Below are 22,149 nucleotides of genomic sequence, written 5' to 3' on the forward strand. Positions count from 1 at the left end.
AAAATTCCATCCAATCATGAAGAATATGTAAGGGGGAGGAAGAGGATATGGACAGACTGTAATATACAAAGGGGGATATGTACTAAGGGAAGTGTGCAGAAACTGTGCCCTAAATGGAGCCCTAGCCAAAAGGGGAGTAGTAAAGAGAATTCGTAAAAGAGGTCAAATTAGTGATGTGCAAAGTTGTGTCTAACCAAATCGACATCAAATATTGAGCAATTTGGTAAATCCTGACCCTGCACGGATCCAGAGTCTCATGATGCTTTGTTCTCCAGTCATGCCTAAAGCTACATTAAGAATTCTGCTGGTTTATGGTTACCAGTCAGCAGTGCATTGTGGGAGCCCAGGTGACAGTGACACAGTCAACACTGTCACATGCAGCAGGTCTGACAGTGGGGAGATAGCAGCAGCAAGTGCCGCTGCAGGACATGAGATGTCTTATAGGTACCATCGATGGAAACTGAGTGGTCATGAACGGCTTCTATTATCATAACTGACTAGGTGGAACATGGTGTGAATCGGGAGATTACCCCCCCAATATCATAGGTCTCAACAATAAAGGTGGTTTTAGACCGCCCGATCCTCGGGAACAAACGTTCCTGTGAATGCTCGCTCCCGACAGTCTGCCCGTCTAAATGTGCCGCTGATCCCGTAGTTCTTGCAGTGGGGAGAGCCTAAACTGCTGTTTCCAAGGGCAGATTTTAAAAAATGCTGAAAGCAGCTCTGGATGTGAATGGAGAAGATGACACATCGTCACTTAGGACAGGGTCTTTGACTTTAAAGAATATCAAGACTTCAAAGGAAGACTGCAGTCCTCTAAAGTCAAGCACCACTCACTTTCAGGCCTCATGCACACGACTGTGCCCGTATTGAGGTCCGCAAACCACGGATCCACAAGATACGGACACCTTCCATGTGGAATTCGCATTTTTCTCCATCACATCACTGGAAACGACTATTCTCGTCTGCGATACAGACAAGGATAGGACGTGCTCTATCATTATGAATGCAGACAGTACAAAGATGGCATCCATGTGCTGTCCGATTTTTAATTTTTGGTAGAAATGATAGGGTCACATGACCACACTATAGTTCCCATCCAATCATGGAGAATATGTAAGGATGATGTGGTGCTTGTTAATGACAGAGCTATACACAGACTGTTCTATATAAAAGGAGGGAATCGGATGCAAAAATACGGATGGGACACACAGGCAAGATACAGCCGGGTGCATGAGCCCTAACTGAGCAGGGGTAAGGGATCCTCGGGGAGAGTCCACCTTTATGTACTAACACATATAAGGATTTGCGACAAAGTAGTGATTGCGGTGAAATAGATTTTCCACAACTGGTTGATAACAGAGAAGAATAAACGATTAAACTACGTGAGAGACAGCTAGAAGGGATATTGGTTGGTTAGTGACCTTACCGATGCTTCTTCACCCCATTCTCCTGCGGACCCCTCTCGTCCTCGGCCGCCGTGCTCTGGTCGGGGAGCGTCATCTGTGCGATCCTCTGGCTGGTGTCTGTGAACTCTCCAGATGAATTGTCAGAGTCGGTGCCTATCAGGGAGAGGAGGGCGACAGTTACACACGACTGGCACTGAACCTTGCTCTGCGACGCAGCTGAAGGTCGGCCCAGTTTTAGTGCATTTTGCTTTTGACGAAGCCTGGGGTGGATATTGTGCAATAGCGAGCGACATGTCACGTTTAAAGTCCAGACACGAATCCTTTCCTGATGAAACTGCCAGCTCATCGCAACCGCTGCAGATTATACACAACTATAATCATAAACAAAATTCCAGAACCACAGTAAAGACTGACAGCACAGTGAGTGACAGGGAGCATAAAAATGTGGCACTCACTACATTGCACATGGTCACCGCTGTAATTGCATTATTGGATATCGCTAATGAGACTTCGTACTGCCAGGCGCCTCGTGTAGTGTGGATCAGAGATGCAGCAGAGCTGAATCTATCAGTTAACTATTTCATTTCCACACAATGGTAATGTACAGTGGCATGTTAAGACAGTAGGTACGTATAATCACAGCCTGTGACTTGGCACAAGTCCCTGTACTAACTCAACCCTGCTGCTCCGGTAAACAAATCGAAGGACACAAGAGATGCGGCACAGGCTGCCGCCAAACTCCTCAGAAAGGGACATTTTTCTTCTTGTGTCACATTCTCCAGATGGCAGAGGGATATCCTCATTATCCTTTAATTAACAAAAAGCAGAGGGAAGAGAATATATTGCCAGAAAATGAACCCCAGACAGACTGCCACCTCCAGGGGGTCATTATATACACTCCTGAGCATGAGCCAACATTTAACGAATGTAGCAGAGCAGAGGTAGCGGGGTGCAGCTGAACAGAGACTATCCAAGCAGAATCATATTTCTTACAACTACCAAGGTCTTATCTGTGGTTTTGCATAGGACTGCAGGTAGAACTACTCTTACCTCAAGCAGGGCACTTTATCATGAAGCCCAGACAAGGCAGGTCCAGTGAACTAAATCACAATTTCAACTCTGCTGCATCTCCATATAAACTTGAGGGCATGCTCACATATGGCGTGTATGCTGCAGATATTCTCCCTGTGGAACTGCGTGAGGAAATTCCACAGTGCATTACCCTGAGTTCTGGGGCGGTGCCCACCTAGCGGCATGGGCAATGCATCTGTGAGTTCTGGGGCGGTGCCCACCTAGCGGCATGGGCAATGCATCTGTCACCCACTAGCTGCTTTTCCCATAGAAAATTAAAATGAAGACTGGGGGCGCAGAGCTGCGCGGGCAGTGCCTTCAGTGGATGCTAAACAGCTCATTTATTTATTCATTTATTATCTGCTTTGCATTTGCTGACGAGACGTGAAAGTGCAGTCCCTGCCGCTGAATATCTAGTACATGTTAATTTGCCGGTCGCCACCGCCACGCTGTGCGCCTGTCTAGCTGCGGAGAAACATCTAAAAACACATACAAGATATGGGGGAGGCAGAGGCGGGCACGGGCAGACCCTGGCAAAAAGAAAACTACAGACTGATACCAAGGTTCAGAGGAAATGGAGGAAAAAGCATCTATAACGGGGAAAATCGAGAAATCATGGACGTAGAGACAGATATATATTATATATGATATGTACACAGAGTGAAATTGTCTGGGGTGCACCATCACACTAGGCACAACAAGAAATGAAGAGTAAGATCTCAACTACCTAAATATCTGCATCGTTATTTAAAACTCTGCACCGTTCCTCTGTTATTCCTTCTGAAAATGTATAAATAAACTGCACAGTCCCTCCAACTCACTGAAACCATCCAGTAATGGTGTAAGGACACAAATACCAACGTTCACTTCCAGGAGGAATAACAGTGGAATGGCGCAAAGCAAAGAAGAGATGCTCCAGTGTTGTAACTTTATAGGGGGAAGAGCCAGACATGTCAGCAGTGCAGAGAGGTCCTCCAAAAAGGGGACTTGTCACTTCTCCTGTTTTAGCGGTTACCTGCATCCCCCTTGTAATACCAAATTTTGGAGCATCTATTCTTGTGACTACGATGCGCCATTCCTTTATTATTCTTGCTAGAGGTTATGAATGAATTACACCAGATGGGCGTTAGGAGCTGGGGGTGACATTATCTAATCCGACTAATTTCCAGTTGGTAACACCCATCTGGATCTTTACTACAAACTGCTAGTAATTCATTCAAAACTTCTAGCAGGAATAATAAAGAAATGGTGCATCATCGAGCCATAAAAAAATAGATGCTCCAACATTTGGTATTCCAATATTACAAGGGGGATGCAGGCGGAGAGAGATGAGAAATAACACACAGACATAACGCTGTATAGTCACAAAACGCCAGTGCAGGGAACGAATCCAATGTTCTGAAACAGAAATGGCAGAAAATGGGGGGAGATTCATCAAATTGGGGTAAAGCAGAACTGGCCTAGTTGCCCATAGCGACCAATCAGATTCCACCTTTCATTTTCCAGAGGAGCTGTGAAAAATGAAAGGTGTAATCTGATTGGTTACTATGGGCAACTAAGCCATTTTCCCTATACACCCATTTGATATATCTCCCCCGATGAGCATAACCTGCTCCTATTGCTTCTCTGCTGTTATATTTGCCCATTTCTTTATATTTGCAGTACAGTTACAGCTTGTATTACTCACCCAAATAATCGCCCTCACGCTTCCTAGTGAAGACACGTGACAGCACTTGACATTTAGTAACCTGACACATGATGTAAAAGCACACGGGGCTGAGGATCTCATGCTCCGACACTTCCTCTCACTTCTTCATAATAGGTCTATTAGCCAAGATCCGTTAACCCTTAGGGTAGGAGCACACGGTGTGGCCGTACATCCATTAGCAATACCGACCGACTAAACTATGCGGCCATAATTAGTTTAAGTAGAGCCTGCTGCAGCTTGTGTGGCCGCGGCTCCCCGCAGTCAGGTCGTTCCCACAAGAACATGTGGTATGATGATCCACAGGGACCCTGGTGTCTGAGGGGCCCAAAAGGTTCTTCTGGCAGGTAACACCACCAGTATTACAAATGGTTAGGTGGGGGCCCCCTATAACAGATTTATAATTGGAGCCCTGGAGCTCTACCTCAGCGTAGGGACCCGGTCGTTGGAGAAGACCCATAATATACAGGGAACCAGTCCTAAAACTTGTAATTCTCAATAATATTCTTTTCATGAGTGGAAGATAATGGGTGCCCTCTAATAGAAGCCATTATAGCACCCATAGAGGATGCCTCATAGCGTTCCATGATTGGCAGAGCGGCCATTGACGTAGGCCAGTCACATAGGAGTGAAAAAGACCGCTCAGACACAGAAAAGGGAAACCTTGTGCAACGGTATTTTGGGCAATAGCAAAAAAGGAAACAATTGTACATTCAGTCGTTTCTTCTCTGCACTGCAATTGTTAGAATTAAAGGGTTGTCTCACTTTAGCAAACGGCATTTATCATGTAGAGAACATTTAAACAAGGCCCTTACTAATGTAATGTGATTGTCCATATTGTCTCCTTTGCTGGCTTGATTCATTTTTCCATCACATTATACACTGCTCGTTTCCACGGTTACGACCACCTTGCAATCCAGCATTGGTGGTAGGGATCGACCGATATAGATTTTTTAGAGCCGATACCAATACTCTGAACTTTCAGGCCGATAGCCGATAATTTATACCGATATTCTGTGAATTTTCATTTTTGAAAAAAAAATAATTCCTACACATCAGTCCCAGCTGCACAATCAACTTGGCCAAACTCAAAATGTTATTTTAAAAGAATGGGGATAAGCGCCTTCCAGAGGCATGCAGAGACCGTCATTTCAGACATGGGCAACTCTCAAACCTATTCATTCCTGAGACTGTCTGACACCCCCTATAAGGCCCCTTTCACACGAGCGAGTTCCACACATTGTACTCGCAGTGTGTGTCAGGGAGTAGTATTGAGCGAACTTCTGTTTTAAATTCGGCGTCTAAAGTTCGGCTTCCGGTTAGCGGAGAATCCCGATATGGATTCCGAATTCCGTTGTGGTCCGTGGTAGCGGAATCAATAATTGGCCATTATTGATTCCGCTACCACGGACCACAACGGAATTCGGAATCCATATCGGGATTCTCCGCTAACCGGAAGCCGAACTTTAGACGCCGAATTTAAAACAGAAGTTCGCTCAACACTATCAGGGAGAGCACCCGTCCTGACCTCCCAGCACTGATGGGGTCGCATAGCATTATACTGATTTAAGATGCTATGTAACCCTTAGGCTGAGTTCACACGGGCGTTGCAGGAAAAGGTGCAAGTGCGTTGCGGGAACATGCACGATTTTGCCGCGCGAGTGCAAAACATTGTAATGCGTTTTGCACGCGCGTGAGAAAAATCGGCATGTTTGGTACCCAAACCTGAACTAACTTCATCTTAGCTGTGTGCAGGAAAAGGACCTGTGGTGACGTCACTCCAGTCATCAAATGATCCATCACCATGGTAAAAGATCATGTGACGGACCATGTGATGACCGGAGTGACGTCACCACAGGTCCTTTTCCTGCACACAGCTAAGATGAAGACAGAAGAGATGCCGGGATGCGCGAGCAAGTGGATTAAGGAGAGTTAAATATTATAATTTTTTTTAACCCCTCCAGCGCTATTTTACTATGCATTCTGTATTCAGAATGCTATTATTTTCCCTTATAACCATGTTATAAGAGAAAATAATAATGATCGGGTCTCCATCCCGATCGTCTCCTAGCAACCGTGCGTGAAAATCGCACCACATCAGCACTTGCTTGCGATTTTCACACAGCCCCATTCGCTTCTATGGGGCCTGCGTTGCGTGGAAAACGCACAATATAGAGCATGCTGCGATTTTCACACAACCCATAAGTGATGCGTGAAAATCACCGCTCATGTGTACAGCCCCATAGAAATGAATGGGTCCAGATTCAGTGCGGGTGCAATGCATTCACCTCCCGCATTGCACCCACGCGGAATACTCGCCAGTGTGAACTCAGCCTTACAGTTCTGGAATGTATTGGATAACACTGACATGTTACACAATACTATTCCTGACCTCTAAGAGTTACATAGAATCATAAATCAATATAATGCTATGTGACCCAGTCAGTGCTGGGAGGTCAGGACGGGAGCTGCGTTATACTTACGCTCCCAGTCTGGAGCGTGACACTCGCTCGTCTAAAAGGGGCCTAAATGTCTGACTGCTAACAGATCCTCACATATCCAATGGGATCTGTCAGCAGAAATCAGACGTCTGTGCCTGTTTTAGGCTGTGTTCACAGTCACACTCTAGGAGATAGATGCATATCCTCAATGCTGTAGAAATCTGCACAGACTTTACCTGTGATATAATGGGGGTTTCCGAAACTAGAATATTGTTGGGTTGTCCTCCGATTGGGAGAAATGTGACTCTGCACCACTGCCGATCACTTGAATAAAGGGAGGAGCTGTAAACGGGACTAAGCTACAGTACCGGGCGCAGCCACAACAAAGCGTATGGTGTGGAGCGCCACAGCCTCTTCCTTCAGCAGGGATATCTGAACTGATGTGCACTTCAAAGCTCCTGATCTTTGGCATGTCACCACCACATGTGACCCCAGACATGTTCTCTATTTACCTGTGACGGCATCAAAAAACTCCTCCTCACTGTTCATCCTTCTTTGCTGCTTTTCAAGCTCTTCAGGCAATTACTGCATCTTCTTCAGGGCTTAATACTCCAGGAGGGGCGATGTCTGGGTGAGGAGTGGACCTCTGCTCCCACCTCACACCCACTGGAACTGCAAAACAAAAGAAGACAAGATGCATCAATAGAACTTATGAAAGGACACAAATACACATGCATGCTCAGCCTCAGCAGAGTGTGCATGTGATGTCCATGAGGAGAGAGGAATGAGTCACTGTTAGAGGTCTGTGGCAGCAGATCATCTCCTGTTGAAATCCAACATGGAGAAAAAATGGATCAGGATATGGGGGAACTGGAAATTTTGGATCTCTTGGTCTCGATTTCCCCTTTTTCTTAGAGAGATGCATAACAGTTTGGGTATTATGGGGTTGGGTTAAAAACGTTATAATGATTTGGATATTAATTTGTATGGAGAATATTGATTGATGTATAATAAAAATAAAGAATTTATGAAATAAAAATAATTAAGAAAATCCAACATGCCCCCGTACAGGTATCAGGGGAGAGATGGGCCCCACCCTCATACACATTACATGGTCGGCTGCCTTGAGTCTCTGCAAAGGTCCTCTCCATCTACTGTCCCCCGTTACCAGCCATCATAGCCTCGGAGGAGGCTGATACAAAGTCCAAACTCCCACCTCTCCTTTATGTCACATAACTCCACTGTTGGCAGGGGTTCCAACATCCGGCACCCCTGCCGATCGGCTGGTTGAAGAGAAGGCCTGTGCTGTGCTAGCGTTGCCTTCTCTTCATTGTTTACCTGCTTGCCATCGACATCGCAGTGGTGAGCACGTGTAATTACAAGCCGTTCTATCCCGAGGAATGGCCATCAATAACAAAATCCCAGAAAACCCCTTTAAGGAGTAGCCGAAAGGAATGGGGGTGGAGCTTAGATGTCACGCGATTTGGGATTCAAATGCCGAGAAGGGTGTTCAAAGGAGTTTGACCCAAAAATAGAGCTGACGACCCTAGTGATAAGTATATGATGAGGTGTATTTTGTAATATTGTGTGGGTGTAGCAAGTTACTCTTAGGGATTGGAACCCCCCTTTTATAAATACATTTGGGAATTAGCACTTCAATATTAAGCTATGGGTCAAATTAGTCGGCCTGGCTCCAGTAATAAAGCTCGGCAGTTACTGGAGATCCGAATCATAGTCTAAACCAGAAGAGTACAAGGTTCACATGATGGAGGCATGGCAGCTGGCCTCCTCCCACTTAGAGCGGACCAGCCCTACGTTCTGCTGACAGGACTGGGGAGGAGACTGCAAGGATCGGCTTCCTTGCGGCAGCACTCCTACATTACTACTAAAATCCCTAGTCCCTGATCAGGAGAATATCAGAAACCTGCAAATATTATTATATTACTACTTAAAATATTAAAGTGAGCCCCATTAAAAGGGTGGTCTCATTTCTGTAAATGGCCTTTATCATGTAGACACTTACTAATGTATTGTGATTGTCCATATTGCCTCCTTTGCTGGCCTGATCCATCACATTATTCACTGCTCATATCCAGGGGTTACGACCACCCTGTAATCCAGCAGCAGTGGTCTCGCTTGCACACTATAGGAAAAACCAAAAGACCTCTGCGCACCCCCACAATCCTGCCCACGGGAGGGGTCAGTGCTTTTCCTATAGTGTGCAAGCACGACCACTGCTGATGAAGTGCAGGGTGGTCAGAACTCCTGAATATACTGTAAGTAGGGTATAATGTAATGGAAAATGAATCCAGCCAGCAAAGGAGGCAATATGGACAATCACAATACATTAGTAAGTGCCTTGTATTAACTTTCTCTACATGATACATGCCATTTGATAAAGTTACACAACCCCTTTAAGGGCCGCACCAAGTCTAAAGCTTTTATTTAGAACAGAGTTCATTAGGCAAGATGGAACCGTTCGCCTTTACAGATATGTCAAAGAGTGAGCAGTTTGTAAAAATCTCCTGAAGGCAAATACATTGAGATTCATCGTTTCTCTCGTTATATATATATAAAAATAAAAACGTTATTTTACCAGAAAAGTTTACATCTCGCTACAATTTGCAGGCTGCGGTAACCACGGCAACCTGTGTTGTTTTAATGGGGCAGCCATTTTAATTTCCCCGGGGAGGGGATGTGGAGGGGTAAATGACAACTCCAAAATACATGTTAAACAAAACGGAAAAATAGAAACAGATTTCCCCCCGGGCCGAGATGTAGAAAGAATAGAAATCTGGCAAGTGGAGGAGCACAGCAGAGGTGATCGAGGAATATGCTATAAGATAGTCGAGGTTGTCACATGAAATATAAATCCTTGGGTCGTCCCCTTCAGACAAGTCGTTTAAAGCTTTGGGAAAAAAAAAGCTAAACATCATTTTTATCTGATCCTGGCAAGGCAGGTGACTACCAGAAGAACGGCATATGGCTCCCAGAGGGGTTGTCAGTCTCCTACTTATTCAGAAATAGATCCCCCTGTTCCTATACGTGGCCGATCTGTCCTTCAGTGGTCTAGGAAAGCTCTGTGCACCTTTATTGGTGGCCATATCAGTTATCACCCAGTTACGGAATGGAAAATCTGGCCTCGTGCACACAGCCATATATGTTTTGCGGTCTGCAAACTGTGGATCAGCAAAATACGGATGCGGTCCGTGTGGCGTGCATATTTGTTTGGGGAGCTTTTAACTTCCATGGTTCCACGCTCTGCATTTTGCGCTCAATTTTAAGACATGTTCTATCTTTTGCAGAACAGACATACGGAGGCGGAAAGCACACGGATGACTTCAGTTTGCTTTCCAGGTCCGTATGGCCATTCCGCAAAGGATAGAATGTGCCCTATACTTGTCTGCAAAATGCAGAGCGTGGAACCATGGAAGTCAAAAGATCCGCAAAACATGGGGACACCACACGGACCGCAAATGGACACGGTCATGTGCATGAGACTTAACTTTGCAGAAATGCCATTGGTGTATCTGGAAATACACCCACCAAAAGAGCCATCTTCTGGCTTTCCCAAACTCCTGCCTGGCAATTGCAGCGAGAGCAAAAGCAATAAGCGTATGTAGGCAAATCACCCATTTAGGACATGCTCACACAGAGTTTTTTCAACCCAGATTTCGGTGCCTGCAAATCATCTCACCTTTCATGTTTTTTTTTTTTGTGTGCGCTCCATGGCCGTATTGTGGACCGCATTTGCAAATCCGCTATACACGGGAACCGTTCCGTGTGCATTCCGAGTCACACAATTTGCGGGCCGCAGCACGGCCACGAGCGCACACGTTCATGTGCGAGAGGCCTGAGGAGCAATCAGAAGAAATAAAAATGGCTGCTGTCCTACTAGTATACACAAAACCTGTCCTAATCACACAGGAGTAAAAGTTACTTCACAACACTGAACTAAAGAGCTGCCTTATCCTTCTCTCCTACATGTCAGGGATTATGATCCTGAATACTACTTATAAGATTTTCAGCTGAATCTCTGTGGGAATGGAGTTTATGAGGAGACATGAAGTACAGAGAGGAGAGTGAGGATGTGGCTAATGAGCAGCAGCACTTGTATGTAGTTTCCAATATCACATTCTGTCCTGTCTATCCTCTCTGCACTTCATGTCTTCTCATGGACTCCATTCCTACAGAGATTCAACTGAAGTTCTTAGGCTACTTTCACACTAGCAGCAAGGAACTCCAGCAGGCTGTTTGTTCCGGGGGGCGAAACAGCCTGCTGGAGTTCCTTGCTGCTAGTGTGAAAGTAGCCTAAGAACTTCAGTTGAATCTCTGTAGGAATGGAGTTTATGAGAAGACATGAAGTGCAGAGAGAATAGTCCAGGGGCTCGCTAGTGCACGCGAGCCCCTGGACTACAGACACGGTAGTCCGGGGGCACACGTGCACTAGCGGCAGCACAGATCCGACAGGCTGTTCACCCGCTGAAACAGCCTGCCGGAGATCCTTGCCGCTAGTGTGAAACTAGCCTTATCAGCTGTGTTCAGGATCATAATCCCTGATAAGTAAGAGAAGTGGATGATGGAAGCTTTTTAGTTCGGTGTTGTGAAGTAACTTGTCCTGCTGTGTAATTAGGACAGCTTTTGTGTGTACTAATAGGACGGTGACCATTTTATTTCTCCTGATGATTGCTCCCCAGACAAAACTAGACATTATAAATAATGAAAGGTATTTGGGAATATATTTATAATGAAGCAATATTTAAGTATTTTCATTTTTTTTTATTCCCGGAAAACCCCTTTAATTTAGGCTACATGCACACAACCGTATGTGTTTTGCAGTCCACAAATTGCGGCTTCGCAAAATAAAAAAAACTGATGCCATCCGTTTTTTTGGCGGATCAATTGTAACAATACCTAAAATGGACAAGAATAGGACATGTTCTATTTTTTTTTTGCGGGGCTACGGAACAGACATACTGATGCGGACCTATTGAAATGAATGGGTCCGCATCCTATCCAAAAAAAAAAAAAGAAAACAGAACGGACACGGAAACAAACAACATTCGTGTGCATGTAGCCTTACACAGCGCTGTTTATTTCCCCGCTTATGGTTTTAAAAACTGCAACATGGGAAAAAGAAGCGAGATGTTCATTGTTGGTGCGGATTCAAAGTCAAATTCATCCATACACCCAATTGAAACTGAATCCTGAAGCAGATTTTGCATCAGTTTTTTTTTTCAGCACACAAAAAAAAAAATATCTGTGTGAACGTACCCTTGGGATACTGGGGGAAAAGTCCAGAGATGTCCCTGAAAAGGGCGGAATGGCATTCATACCAATTTTGTTTTTCAAGTCTGACTCTGTCCAAATATTTATTAGAAGCGAAGCTTCTCGCCCCATCTGTTTTCAAGGACGTGGGGGCAGGACTCTAGCTGGGGGCGTCCCATGACACTGAGGGCAATTCCCCAACTTCACTGGGATTTACAATGAACCATTTGCCTTGACCCTATTCATCTAATATGAAGATTATACAGGAACGGAGATCAGAGGCGGCCGCACATAACAGGAACATTACTCCTCCTGGACCTCTTCGCAGGCAACTCTAAGGCTGGTTTCACACGGGCGTTGCGGATTGGGGCCAGATGCGTTCAGAGTGCGTTCAGTGAAACTCGCACTATTTTGCAAGCAAGTTCAGTCAGTTTTGTCTGCGGTTGCGTTTAGTTGTTCAGTTTTTTCCGTGCGGGCGCAATGCGTTTTGATGCGTTTTTCACGCGCGTGATAAAAAACTGAATGTTTACAAACAACATCTCTTAGCAACCATCAGTGAAAAACGCATCGCACCCGCACTTGCTTGCGGATGCAATGCGTTTTTCACGCAGCCCCATTCACTTCTATGGGGCCAGGGCTGCGTGAAAAACGCAGAATATAGAACATGCTGCGATTTTCACGCAACGCAGAACTGATGCGTGAAAAACAACGCTCATGTACACAGACCCATTGAAATTAATGGGTCAGGATTCAGTGCAGGTGCTATGCGTTCACGTCACGTCACGCATTGCACCCGCGCGGAAAACTCGCTCGTGTGAAAGGGACCTAAGGGCCGTGGTGGCTTTTCCAGCGGCTACGGTTGCTCATTTCTATGGAGGGCATGGGATGCAGCTACTGAGCCAATGCAGATAATTAACAATTGCACTGGTAACCATGGCAATAAGAGAACGGCTTATACAATTTGTATCTTTTCCTGGGAAAGCTGAGTGACTACCACAGAGCCATGATTATAGCTCCCACACAGTAAGGGAACTTTCACACTTGCGTTGTTTGATTCCGGCAGGCAGTTCCGTTGCCTGAACTGCCTTCCTGATCAGGCAAACTGCATGTCATTTTTTCTGACCGACCAGGCATTTTTCAGACTGATCAGGATCCTGATCAGTCTGAAAAATGCCTGATCAGTCTAAAAATGCATTGCAATACCAGATCTGTTTTCCGGTGTCATCAGGCAAAATGGATCCAGTATTCATTTTTTTATCATTTTTAAAGGTCTGTGCATGCACTAATACATTCCTATGAAAAAAAATGCTGGATCCGGCATTCAGGCAAGTCTTCAGTTTTTTTCGCCGGAGATAAAATCGTAGCATGCTACGGTTTTCTCTTTTGCCTGATCAGTCAAAATGACTGAACTGAAGACATCCTGATGCATCCTGAACGGATTGCTCTCCATTCAGAATGCATGGGGATATGCGAGATCAGTTCTTTTCCGGTATAGAGCCCCTGTGATGGAACTCTATGCCGGAAAAGAATAACGCTAGTGTAAAAGTACCCTAATCCTACTGTGTGCAGTAATCCGGCACGAAATCTGTGCTGCTTTCAGACGGTCTCCCCTCCCCCACCGAACGAGAAATGTTTATCAAGGGGGTCAGCCACGCATGTATACTAGTCCCGGTGGAACAGTACTAGGCAGGGTAAGGTTTCCATTAATAGATGGGACAAGCGGGAGCCCCGTGCGCCGCACAAGTGCTGCCGGGATAAACACAACCGTCTCTGCCAACTGCGGCACTACCAAAATAAAAAAAACAGCAGCGACTTGTGCTCGCTGCATCCAAGCTGAAAATAAGAGGAGGTTATCCAAGAGCTCATGAACAAGGCTAGAACATGCGACACCCGCCAGTGACCCTGAAAACGAAGCCCAGCCTTGGACACCATCTACGTAAGTTTATTCAAAAGCTATTCCTGCTCCCAGCTGAAGGTTTGCTACACTTTGATCCAGTTTAGACAATTCTGTGTGACCCAAATACATCAGCAGTGACTGCACAAAAAAAATAAAAAAAATAATAAATTAATTTGCATATGTATCAAATCGTTTTTTTTTTCCCCACAATAAAAGAACACAGAGCTATGGGGACTGGGTATTGCAGATGTGCTAGCGGCCATCTAGCAGCCCATGTGACAGGTTCCCTTTAATATAAAATGTAAAAAATAAAAAAATAAAAAAAATCAGCGCCACTAGAGGAAGCTAACCTGACAAAGGTTATACTGTGAACTCAATAATAACACCATATCAAGTGAGCTCCCCCTAGTGGTGGCTGCAGGCAGGAGGAATTTTATCAGTTAACTGAAGATTTGCATCAGAAAACAAACTTCCTAAAAAAACAGATTATGAAATTAATCAGCACATTATGTTAGATGTAAAAACAACATGGTGGACATTTACTTGGTCTTTTTTTGTTGTTGTTGTTGTTGTTGTAAATCCATTTAAGGATTAAAAGCACAGATCAGAAAAACTGCAAGACAGATGAGCAGGACCCATGGGCTTATATTTGCTGAGGGGGAAATGCACAATGGTATTCGATAACTCTAATGAGCAACTGCGCTTGAACCTGGAACACTGTGTTACTGATGGAGATCAGGAGCAAAGCCATGGCAGGTCATTAAGCATCAAATATAGTGGTGGTGCCCAGATCAAACTACTGGCATCTACCAATATAGCTGAGGCCATAGGATATTACAAGTATATACACTGAACAAAAATATAAACTCAACACTTTCGATTTTTCTCCCATTTTGCATGAGCTGAACTCAAAGATCTGAAACATTTTCTACTTACACAAAAGACCCATTACCCTCAAATATTGTTCACAAATCTGTCTAAATCTGTGTTAGTGACCACTTCTCCTTTGCCCAGTGCACAGTTTTGCCTTACTGGGAAGTATTTGGTGTGGCCACCATTTGCCTCACGCAGTGTAACACATCTCCTTCGCATAGAGTTCATCAGGTTGTTGATTGTCCCACACACGCTGTCTGCCATCTGCCCTGAACAGTGAAAACCGGGACTCATCCGTGAACAGAACGCCTCTCCAACGTGCCAGACGCCATCGATGTGAGCATTTGCCAACTCAAGTCGGTTACGACGACGAACTGCAGTCAGGTCCAGACATCGATGAGGACGACGAGCATGCAGATGAGCTTCCCTGAGACGGTGTCTGACAGTTTGTGCAGAAATTCTTTGGTTATGCAAACCGATTGTTACTGTCCGGGTGGCTGGTGTCAGACGATCATGGAGGTGAACATGCTGGATGTGGAGGTCCTGGGCTGGTGTGGTTACACGTGGTCTGCGGTTGTGAGGCCGGTTGGATGTACAGCCAAATTCTCAGAAACGCCTTTGAAGACGGCTTATGGTAGAGAAATGAACATTCATTGCACGGGCAACAGCTCTGGTAGACATTTCTGCAGTCAGCATGGCAAATGCACGCTCCCTCAAACGTTGCGACATCTGTGGCATTGTGCTGTGTCATCAAACTGCACATTTCAGAGTGGTCTTTTATTGTGGGCAGTCTAAGGCACACCTGTGCAATATTCATGCTGTCTAATCAGCACCTTGATATTTTTGTTCAGTGTATATATATATATATATATATATATATATATATATATATATATATATACACACACACACACATACACACACACACAAAAACAAAACATAGGCTGTGTTCACATGCTGCGGTTTTGTAGTGTTTGTTATGATTCAGTCACAACTGTCACAAAATCGGAGCAAAAATAGTGAAAAAAAAAATACACTGCAAAATCAAGACCTAACCATGATGTGTACACAGGTGTGCACAGCCCTACTACACAGCTGCAACTGTTTACAGTGCGGGGAAAAAGTATTCCAGGAGGGTAGTACCACGACGTCTTACCAATGCACATATGGGGCTCACAAGAAAAATCCAATGTGTATTTGCCATGGAATCTGTGGCAAAAATCATAGATTTATTTTTGGATTTGTCATGTCGCTTATCTGACCGCTGATAAGCTGCATTTAAAAGGGGGCTAATCCGCGTGCAGACACCCACCACAGTTTCTGCGCTAAGATGGGACATGTCTCTTCTTGACACGGATTTCAAAAAACAAAACAAAACAAAAAAACACGGGTACACGAATGGCAACACGGATTTCCATTGGAAATAATTGGCCGTGTATTTACCATGGTTTGCAGCGTGGATTTCGGCAGGGAATACATGCTAAAATCTGCCTGAAACTAAAGGGAACCAGTCATCAACTTCATGCTGCCCATACTAACGGCAAAATAAGGTAGACACAGGCGAGTTGATTTCAGCGGTCTGTCATTTATAAGTTAAAAGTAAGCAGTTGCCGAGCACAAACCTCACAGTCATTGCAGACTGGGCCTGGAAAAGAGTCACGGCCATCTGAGAAGAGTCATGGCTATTCATGAATTCCTGCTCCCCCGCCCACCTGCTGATGATTGACAGTCTTCTCCCTTTCTCTCTTGGAGAGAACTGCCAATCTTCAGCAGATGGACGGGAGAACAGGAGATTAGGAATAACCAGGACTCTTCTCAGGTAGATTTGACTCTTTTCAAGGCCTGGGCTGTAATGATTATGATGCTGGTTCTCGGTAACCACTTACTTTTAGCTGATGAGTGGCACACCGCTGAGATCAGCATTTCTGTCACTATTTTATGCTGCCCTCAGTGAGGTCAGCATAAAGTTGATGACAGGTTCCCTTTAAGCAGTGTGAACATGCCCTTAGACTGGAGAACATTATACTGTCAGATCCGCTCCAGATTTTCTGTTATGTGCAGCCATACTCATAAAGAGTCACTAACTATTCACACAACTTTTCATATGTTATAGAGACTTATCAAAAGCTGTGATCGGTGGGGGTCTGAGTGCTGAGACCCCCACCGTTCTCAAGAACGAGGGTTGAGCAGTACACACTCTCTCGCCTCGCTGCAGGAGACGGGTTTCCGTAGAAGTCTATGGGCCCATCTCGAGGAGACAGAGCGTGATACAAGCGCACTTCTCTCCCCTAACGGTGGGGGTCTCGGCACTCAGACCACCACCAATCACAACTTTTGATATGTCTCTAGATTATATGAAAAGTTGTGCGAGACGCTTTAACAAACCCTCTAACTCCATTTATCCTTCCCCTTCCAACCACCTTGGGATCCATAGGTCAGACGGGGTTTTAGCTGATAACTGCGAGGGAGGGGAGACAGAAGTCCTCTTCGGTGGGGTTGGTTGGATCAAGGCACAGCACGAGCAGTCATTCGGTGAGCAGATTATGGCTTACCATGTTTAGATTCCAGTTTATCCTCGCACAGGGGATTAAATATGGCGCTCAAAGCATTTCTGCTCTAATTAGGCTTTACATCTACATTTCCTCAGTCAGGTAATTGCTACCAGAGGGTATTTCAATGTGTTGTGTGTTGCCGGCAGCTCCCAACAAGCAATGCTGCGGTCAGATGCCAGACTTAACCTTCTCCTTCTGCCCTTTGAAAAATACATTATTCCGTTTCAGCCGCAGCACATTTCCCTTTAAAAGGCAGAGGTAAGAGCCTCTTGTGTGTAGTCTCATAAAGGTTGCCCAGGATTAGAAAAACATGGCTGCTCATCTAGTGGGTTCCCATCCGGGGAATAAGATGTACCAGCAGACAACGTGCGGACGGGCGCTTCTAGAAGAAGGAAGCAATGTTCTTCATATATTTATTATATGGTGCCCCAAGGAGTACGTCACACCCTGCCCTCTAGAATTCCGGCTTCAAAAAGTCAAAATATAGGGCTTAAAGATTTTTCGGACTTTCCTTGGTTACATCCCTCACTCCGATTGTGAAAAGTGGGTGGGGAAGTGAGGTGGTTAGGGCCGATTCACACAAGCGCCTTTGGTCCGCGGTCGGCCGCATCTCCTGGACTGACTGTGGCTGCATCACAGGGCACTAGGATACCGTTTTTTCCTATCTTATTGCGGGTCTATTATACTGCGCTCACATGATGAGTACAGTACAATGTACTGCATCATAAATCACTATGATGCAGTCAGATCGGGTTAGGGGAGCCGCGGTCGGTTCAGGAGATGCGACCGACACAAGGACAGCGTTTCCTGGACAGAACACACTCAGGTGAAATCAGCCCTTTAAAAGGGGTTATCCAGCACTGAACAACCCACCCACAATGCCCGGACCCACAATACTTACCTCGTCCCTGACACTGGTTTCCTTCCGGATCGCTCCACGGCCTTCACACGTGACGTAAGAGGAGCGGGTCAGCAACGTGGCCTGCTATTGACTGCAGCCCCCATAGACCGATGATGATGATGATGATGATGATATCTGCACATAGGGGAGATGCAAAGGCGGCCATGGAGCGATCTAGAAGGAAACCGGTGTTGGGGACCAGGTAAGTATTTTGAGGGGGGAGTTCAGTGTTGGATAACTCATGCACACGGCCGTTGTTTTGGTACGCATCTGCAAAAACTGCGGCTCGGATGCGGACCCATTCATTTAAAAAAAAATCTCAAAAATGACAATCCTGAATGGTAAATGTGTACAAGGATGTAACATGAGGGAGTCCGGGAAAGCCAGGGGATGAATCCCTTGGAAGCCTAAAGGGTGAGGCCAAGCCATGGCAGCCAATGGTGGCACGATTTTGCCGTAAAATTCTGTGGCCACTGGATGCATGGCTTGGTTGAATGTGGCCAGCCACACCATCAGGCAGTACCCTTGTGGTGGCCACACTGGTTATGACCCAGCTTTCCCAGAACAGAGATGACTATGAAGCATCTACAAGGAATCTTCCATAACCTCACAGAATGTGAGGACTCATCATCTTTTATTGGCGGGCACTATGGCGTGACTGTACATACATGCGCTATGATCACATGTTGACATGCGTCCTTCACATGACCTGGAGTGATCTCCAGGAGAACGGGAATGACAGAAGTGAACATCCTGTAATGTTAGAAGGAGATTACATATTAAATGCAGTAAGATGTGCCGGCTCCGCCGGGAGTATTGAGCAACCGGAGCCCTGGGTGACCTCCCTGTACGGCTCACATTAACCCTTCTAATCCACCACACACACAGATGCTGCTATCCATATACTGTAACGTTTATTACCGATAGGATCTATTGTTCCCTTGGAAATAGGTGGTGCCAGGTGTGACCTGCGGCTGCTTATCCCTGCACACAAATAGCATGGGGCTTTTTCTGACACATACATATGCAGCATATTAAAAGGAGTTATACAGAGCTAGGAACTCATGTCTGCTCCGCCCCGCCCGAAAAAAACAAAACAAAACAGCGCCACTCCTGTTAGCAGGTTATGTGGGGTATTGCAGTTATGAGCTGCAATACCAGACATTGTGGAGGTGTTTCTGGAAGAAAGTAGCCAGAGTGGAAGTTATCAAAACTGGTGTAAAGTAGAACTGGCTTAGGCTACTTTCACACTTGCGGCAGAGTGATCCGGCAAGCAGTTCCTTCGCTGGAACTGCCTGCCTGATCCGGCAAAACGTATGCCAACTGATTCTGATCAGTCAGAAAAATGCATTGAAATGCCGGATCCGTCTTTCCAGTGTCATCCGGAAAAACGGATCTGGCATTTATTTTTTTCACCCTTTTTTCGGTCTGCGCAAATACATTCCTAGGGAAAAAAAATGCCGGATCCGGGATTCAGGCAAGTTTTCCGTTTTTTTGGGTCGGAGATAAAACCGTAGCATGCTGCCTGATCAGTCAAAAAGACATCCTGATGCTTCCTGAACAGATTACTCTCCATTCAGAATGCATGGGGATATGCCTGATCAGTTCTTTTCCGGTATAGAGCCCCTGTGACGGAACTCTATGCCGGAAAAGAAAAACGCAAGTGTGAAAGTAGCCTTAGTTGCCCAATCAGAGCAACCAATCAGATTCCACCTTTCATTTTTCAGCGCTCCTTTGGGAAATGAAAGGTGAAGTCTGATTGGTTTCTATGGGCAACTAAACCAGTATTCCTAAATCTCCACCACTGACTTCAATGAGCAAGATGTGAATGATCAGACCCAAGCAATCAGCTGACCTCGGGCGGTACGCTCCAGGCTGGGTCAGTAACTTTCATGGTTCTGATTACTGTTAGCAGTAGGGTACTAGGCTATACAGATGTAGGTCACCGTCCTGAGCGGTGACTGGTATTACATGGACGCACGGTTGCCACATTGAGCCTTCTGTGATTATGCTGCTATTTATACTGTACTAGTCCCTGATGGCTGGAGCTCATTAGGATTGTCACACTCCAGCTTTTCTCATGTCTGCTGCTATATGTATTTTATAATGATTAATGTTGTGTAATTATATGTGGATATTCCAATAAATTATTAAAGTTTATAATCATTTTCTGCGTGGTAGCTTTTTTAGCTTAATAGGAGTTGTACGGATGATCCATGCGAGATACTTATGGTATTGATTTTTTGGCGTTTTCTAATCCTATCTTGTATGATCTTGCCTGCTGAGCGGTGTATCTAAACCCTTATGCACACGACCGGATCCATTTTGCGATGCACAATTTTGGCAGTGCCATTGAGTTCTATGGATTCGAGGTCCTCATTTTGAAAACCAGAATAGGGCATGTTCTGTCTTTACTGGAACGGACACACGGATGTAGAAAACACACTGATGACGTCCATGTGCTTTCCACATCCGTATGTCAGTTCTGCAAAATATAGAACAGGCCCTATTCTGGTCCTCATAATACAGATCTAAAACCCTTAGAACTCAATGCAAAAAAATGTGAAACGCACACGAACAAATATGGTTCCATTTATACTGAGCGCCCATGACAGTGACCTCCACAGCGCCCCAATGACAGTGACCTCCACAGCGCTCCTTATTTGCCATCCAGTGCCCCCATTGTGCCATTCAGTGCTTCAATTGCCATCCTCATGTGCCATCCTGTGCCCCTTGTGTACCAGCCAGTGCCCCCATTGCCATCCACAGTGCCCCTCGTGTGCCATCTAGTGCCCCCTTTGCCATCCAGTCCCCCCATTGCCATCCACGGTTCCCCTTGTGTGCCATTCAGTGCCTCTTGCCATCCACAGTGCCCCTCATGTGCCATTCAGTGCCCCTTGTGTGCCATCCAGTGTCCCCATTGCCATCCACGGTGCCTCTTGTGTGCCATCCAGTGCCTCTTTTGCTATCCAGTGCCCCTCATGCCCCCATTGCCATCCACAGTGCCCTTCATGTGCCCCCTTTGCCATCCATAGTGCCCCTCATGTGCCCCCTTTGTGCCCTAAAGACCTGTAAAGCATAGTGAAAAGAAGGAAAAGAAGAAGACATCGCTGGAGCGGAAGCCTGAAAACTGCGTTTGGAGCGGTCACGTGACCGTGAAGAGGATCCTATGAAAGGCTGCTCTGCGAAGGGTAAGTATATCTGTAATATAATTCCCTCCACAGGTAAAGAGGCCGGAGAACCCCTTTAAATCCAACATGCGCCATCTTTATTTCACCCAACATATCCTATTGTTCGGTTGGTAAAGGAAAATCTGGATGGTCATCATAAGTCTATGGTCAGCTAGAAGTATATGAGCTGAGGGGGCAGGAAAGAGGGGAGTAAGATTTAGGCCTCATGCACACGACCGTGCTGTTTTTTGCAGTCCGCAAACCGCAGATCCGCAAAAAACCGAAGCCGCCAGTGTGCCTTCTGCAATTTGCGGAACGGAATGGGCGGCCCATTGTAGACATGCCTATTCTTGCCGGACAATAATAGGACACACTATATTTTATTTGCGGGGCCTCGGATCGGAGCAACGGATGCGCACAGCACACGGAGTGCTGTCTGCATCTTTTGCGGCCCAATTGAAGTGAATGGGTCCGCACCCGAGCCGCAAAAACTGCGGCTCGGATGCAGACCCGAACAACGGTCGTGTGCATGAGGCCTTAGGGTGGATTTCTGTACATTTTTGGGAAAATGAACACCTCTCTCCATGTCCTGAGCTTTAATATGCAACAGAGTGTGTCCTACACACTGAATTATAATGGCGATAATGAAGCTGGAAAGTGAAAAATGAACACTGCTTGGGAGCGGATTCAGGAGAAAGCATCTCAAAAGAAATAATTCACCTAGATAAGGATCCTGCAGGCCCGAGCAGGCCAGCATCACAGCATATATGGCTGATAACATCAGGAGTGCGACTCACAAAAGGACAGGGATAGCTGGCATGAATACTGAAGAGCTGAGGGGATTGTAAGGGTGAGAGGAGTG

General features: G+C 45.7%; 1 protein-coding gene across 2 annotated transcripts in view; it reads right to left on the reverse strand.

Moving 5' to 3' along the window:
- OSBPL2 (oxysterol binding protein like 2) overlaps positions 1 to 22,149 on the reverse strand; it is an 80,973-nt gene that overhangs the window by 24,943 nt on the left and 33,881 nt on the right. For both annotated transcript variants that reach the window (XM_040438701.1, XM_040438702.1), the window contains exons 2-3: positions 7,139 to 7,298; positions 1,430 to 1,562 (exon numbers count right to left, since the gene is read on the reverse strand). In XM_040438701.1, coding sequence (XP_040294635.1) covers positions 1,430 to 1,562; positions 7,139 to 7,175 — 170 coding nt within the window. In that variant the 5' untranslated portion in view covers positions 7,176 to 7,298. The remainder of the gene's footprint in view (positions 1 to 1,429; positions 1,563 to 7,138; positions 7,299 to 22,149) is intronic.

Source organism: Bufo bufo, chromosome 6 (genome assembly GCF_905171765.1).
Source record: "Bufo bufo chromosome 6, aBufBuf1.1, whole genome shotgun sequence".
Classification (NCBI taxonomy): Eukaryota; Metazoa; Chordata; class Amphibia; order Anura; family Bufonidae; genus Bufo; species Bufo bufo.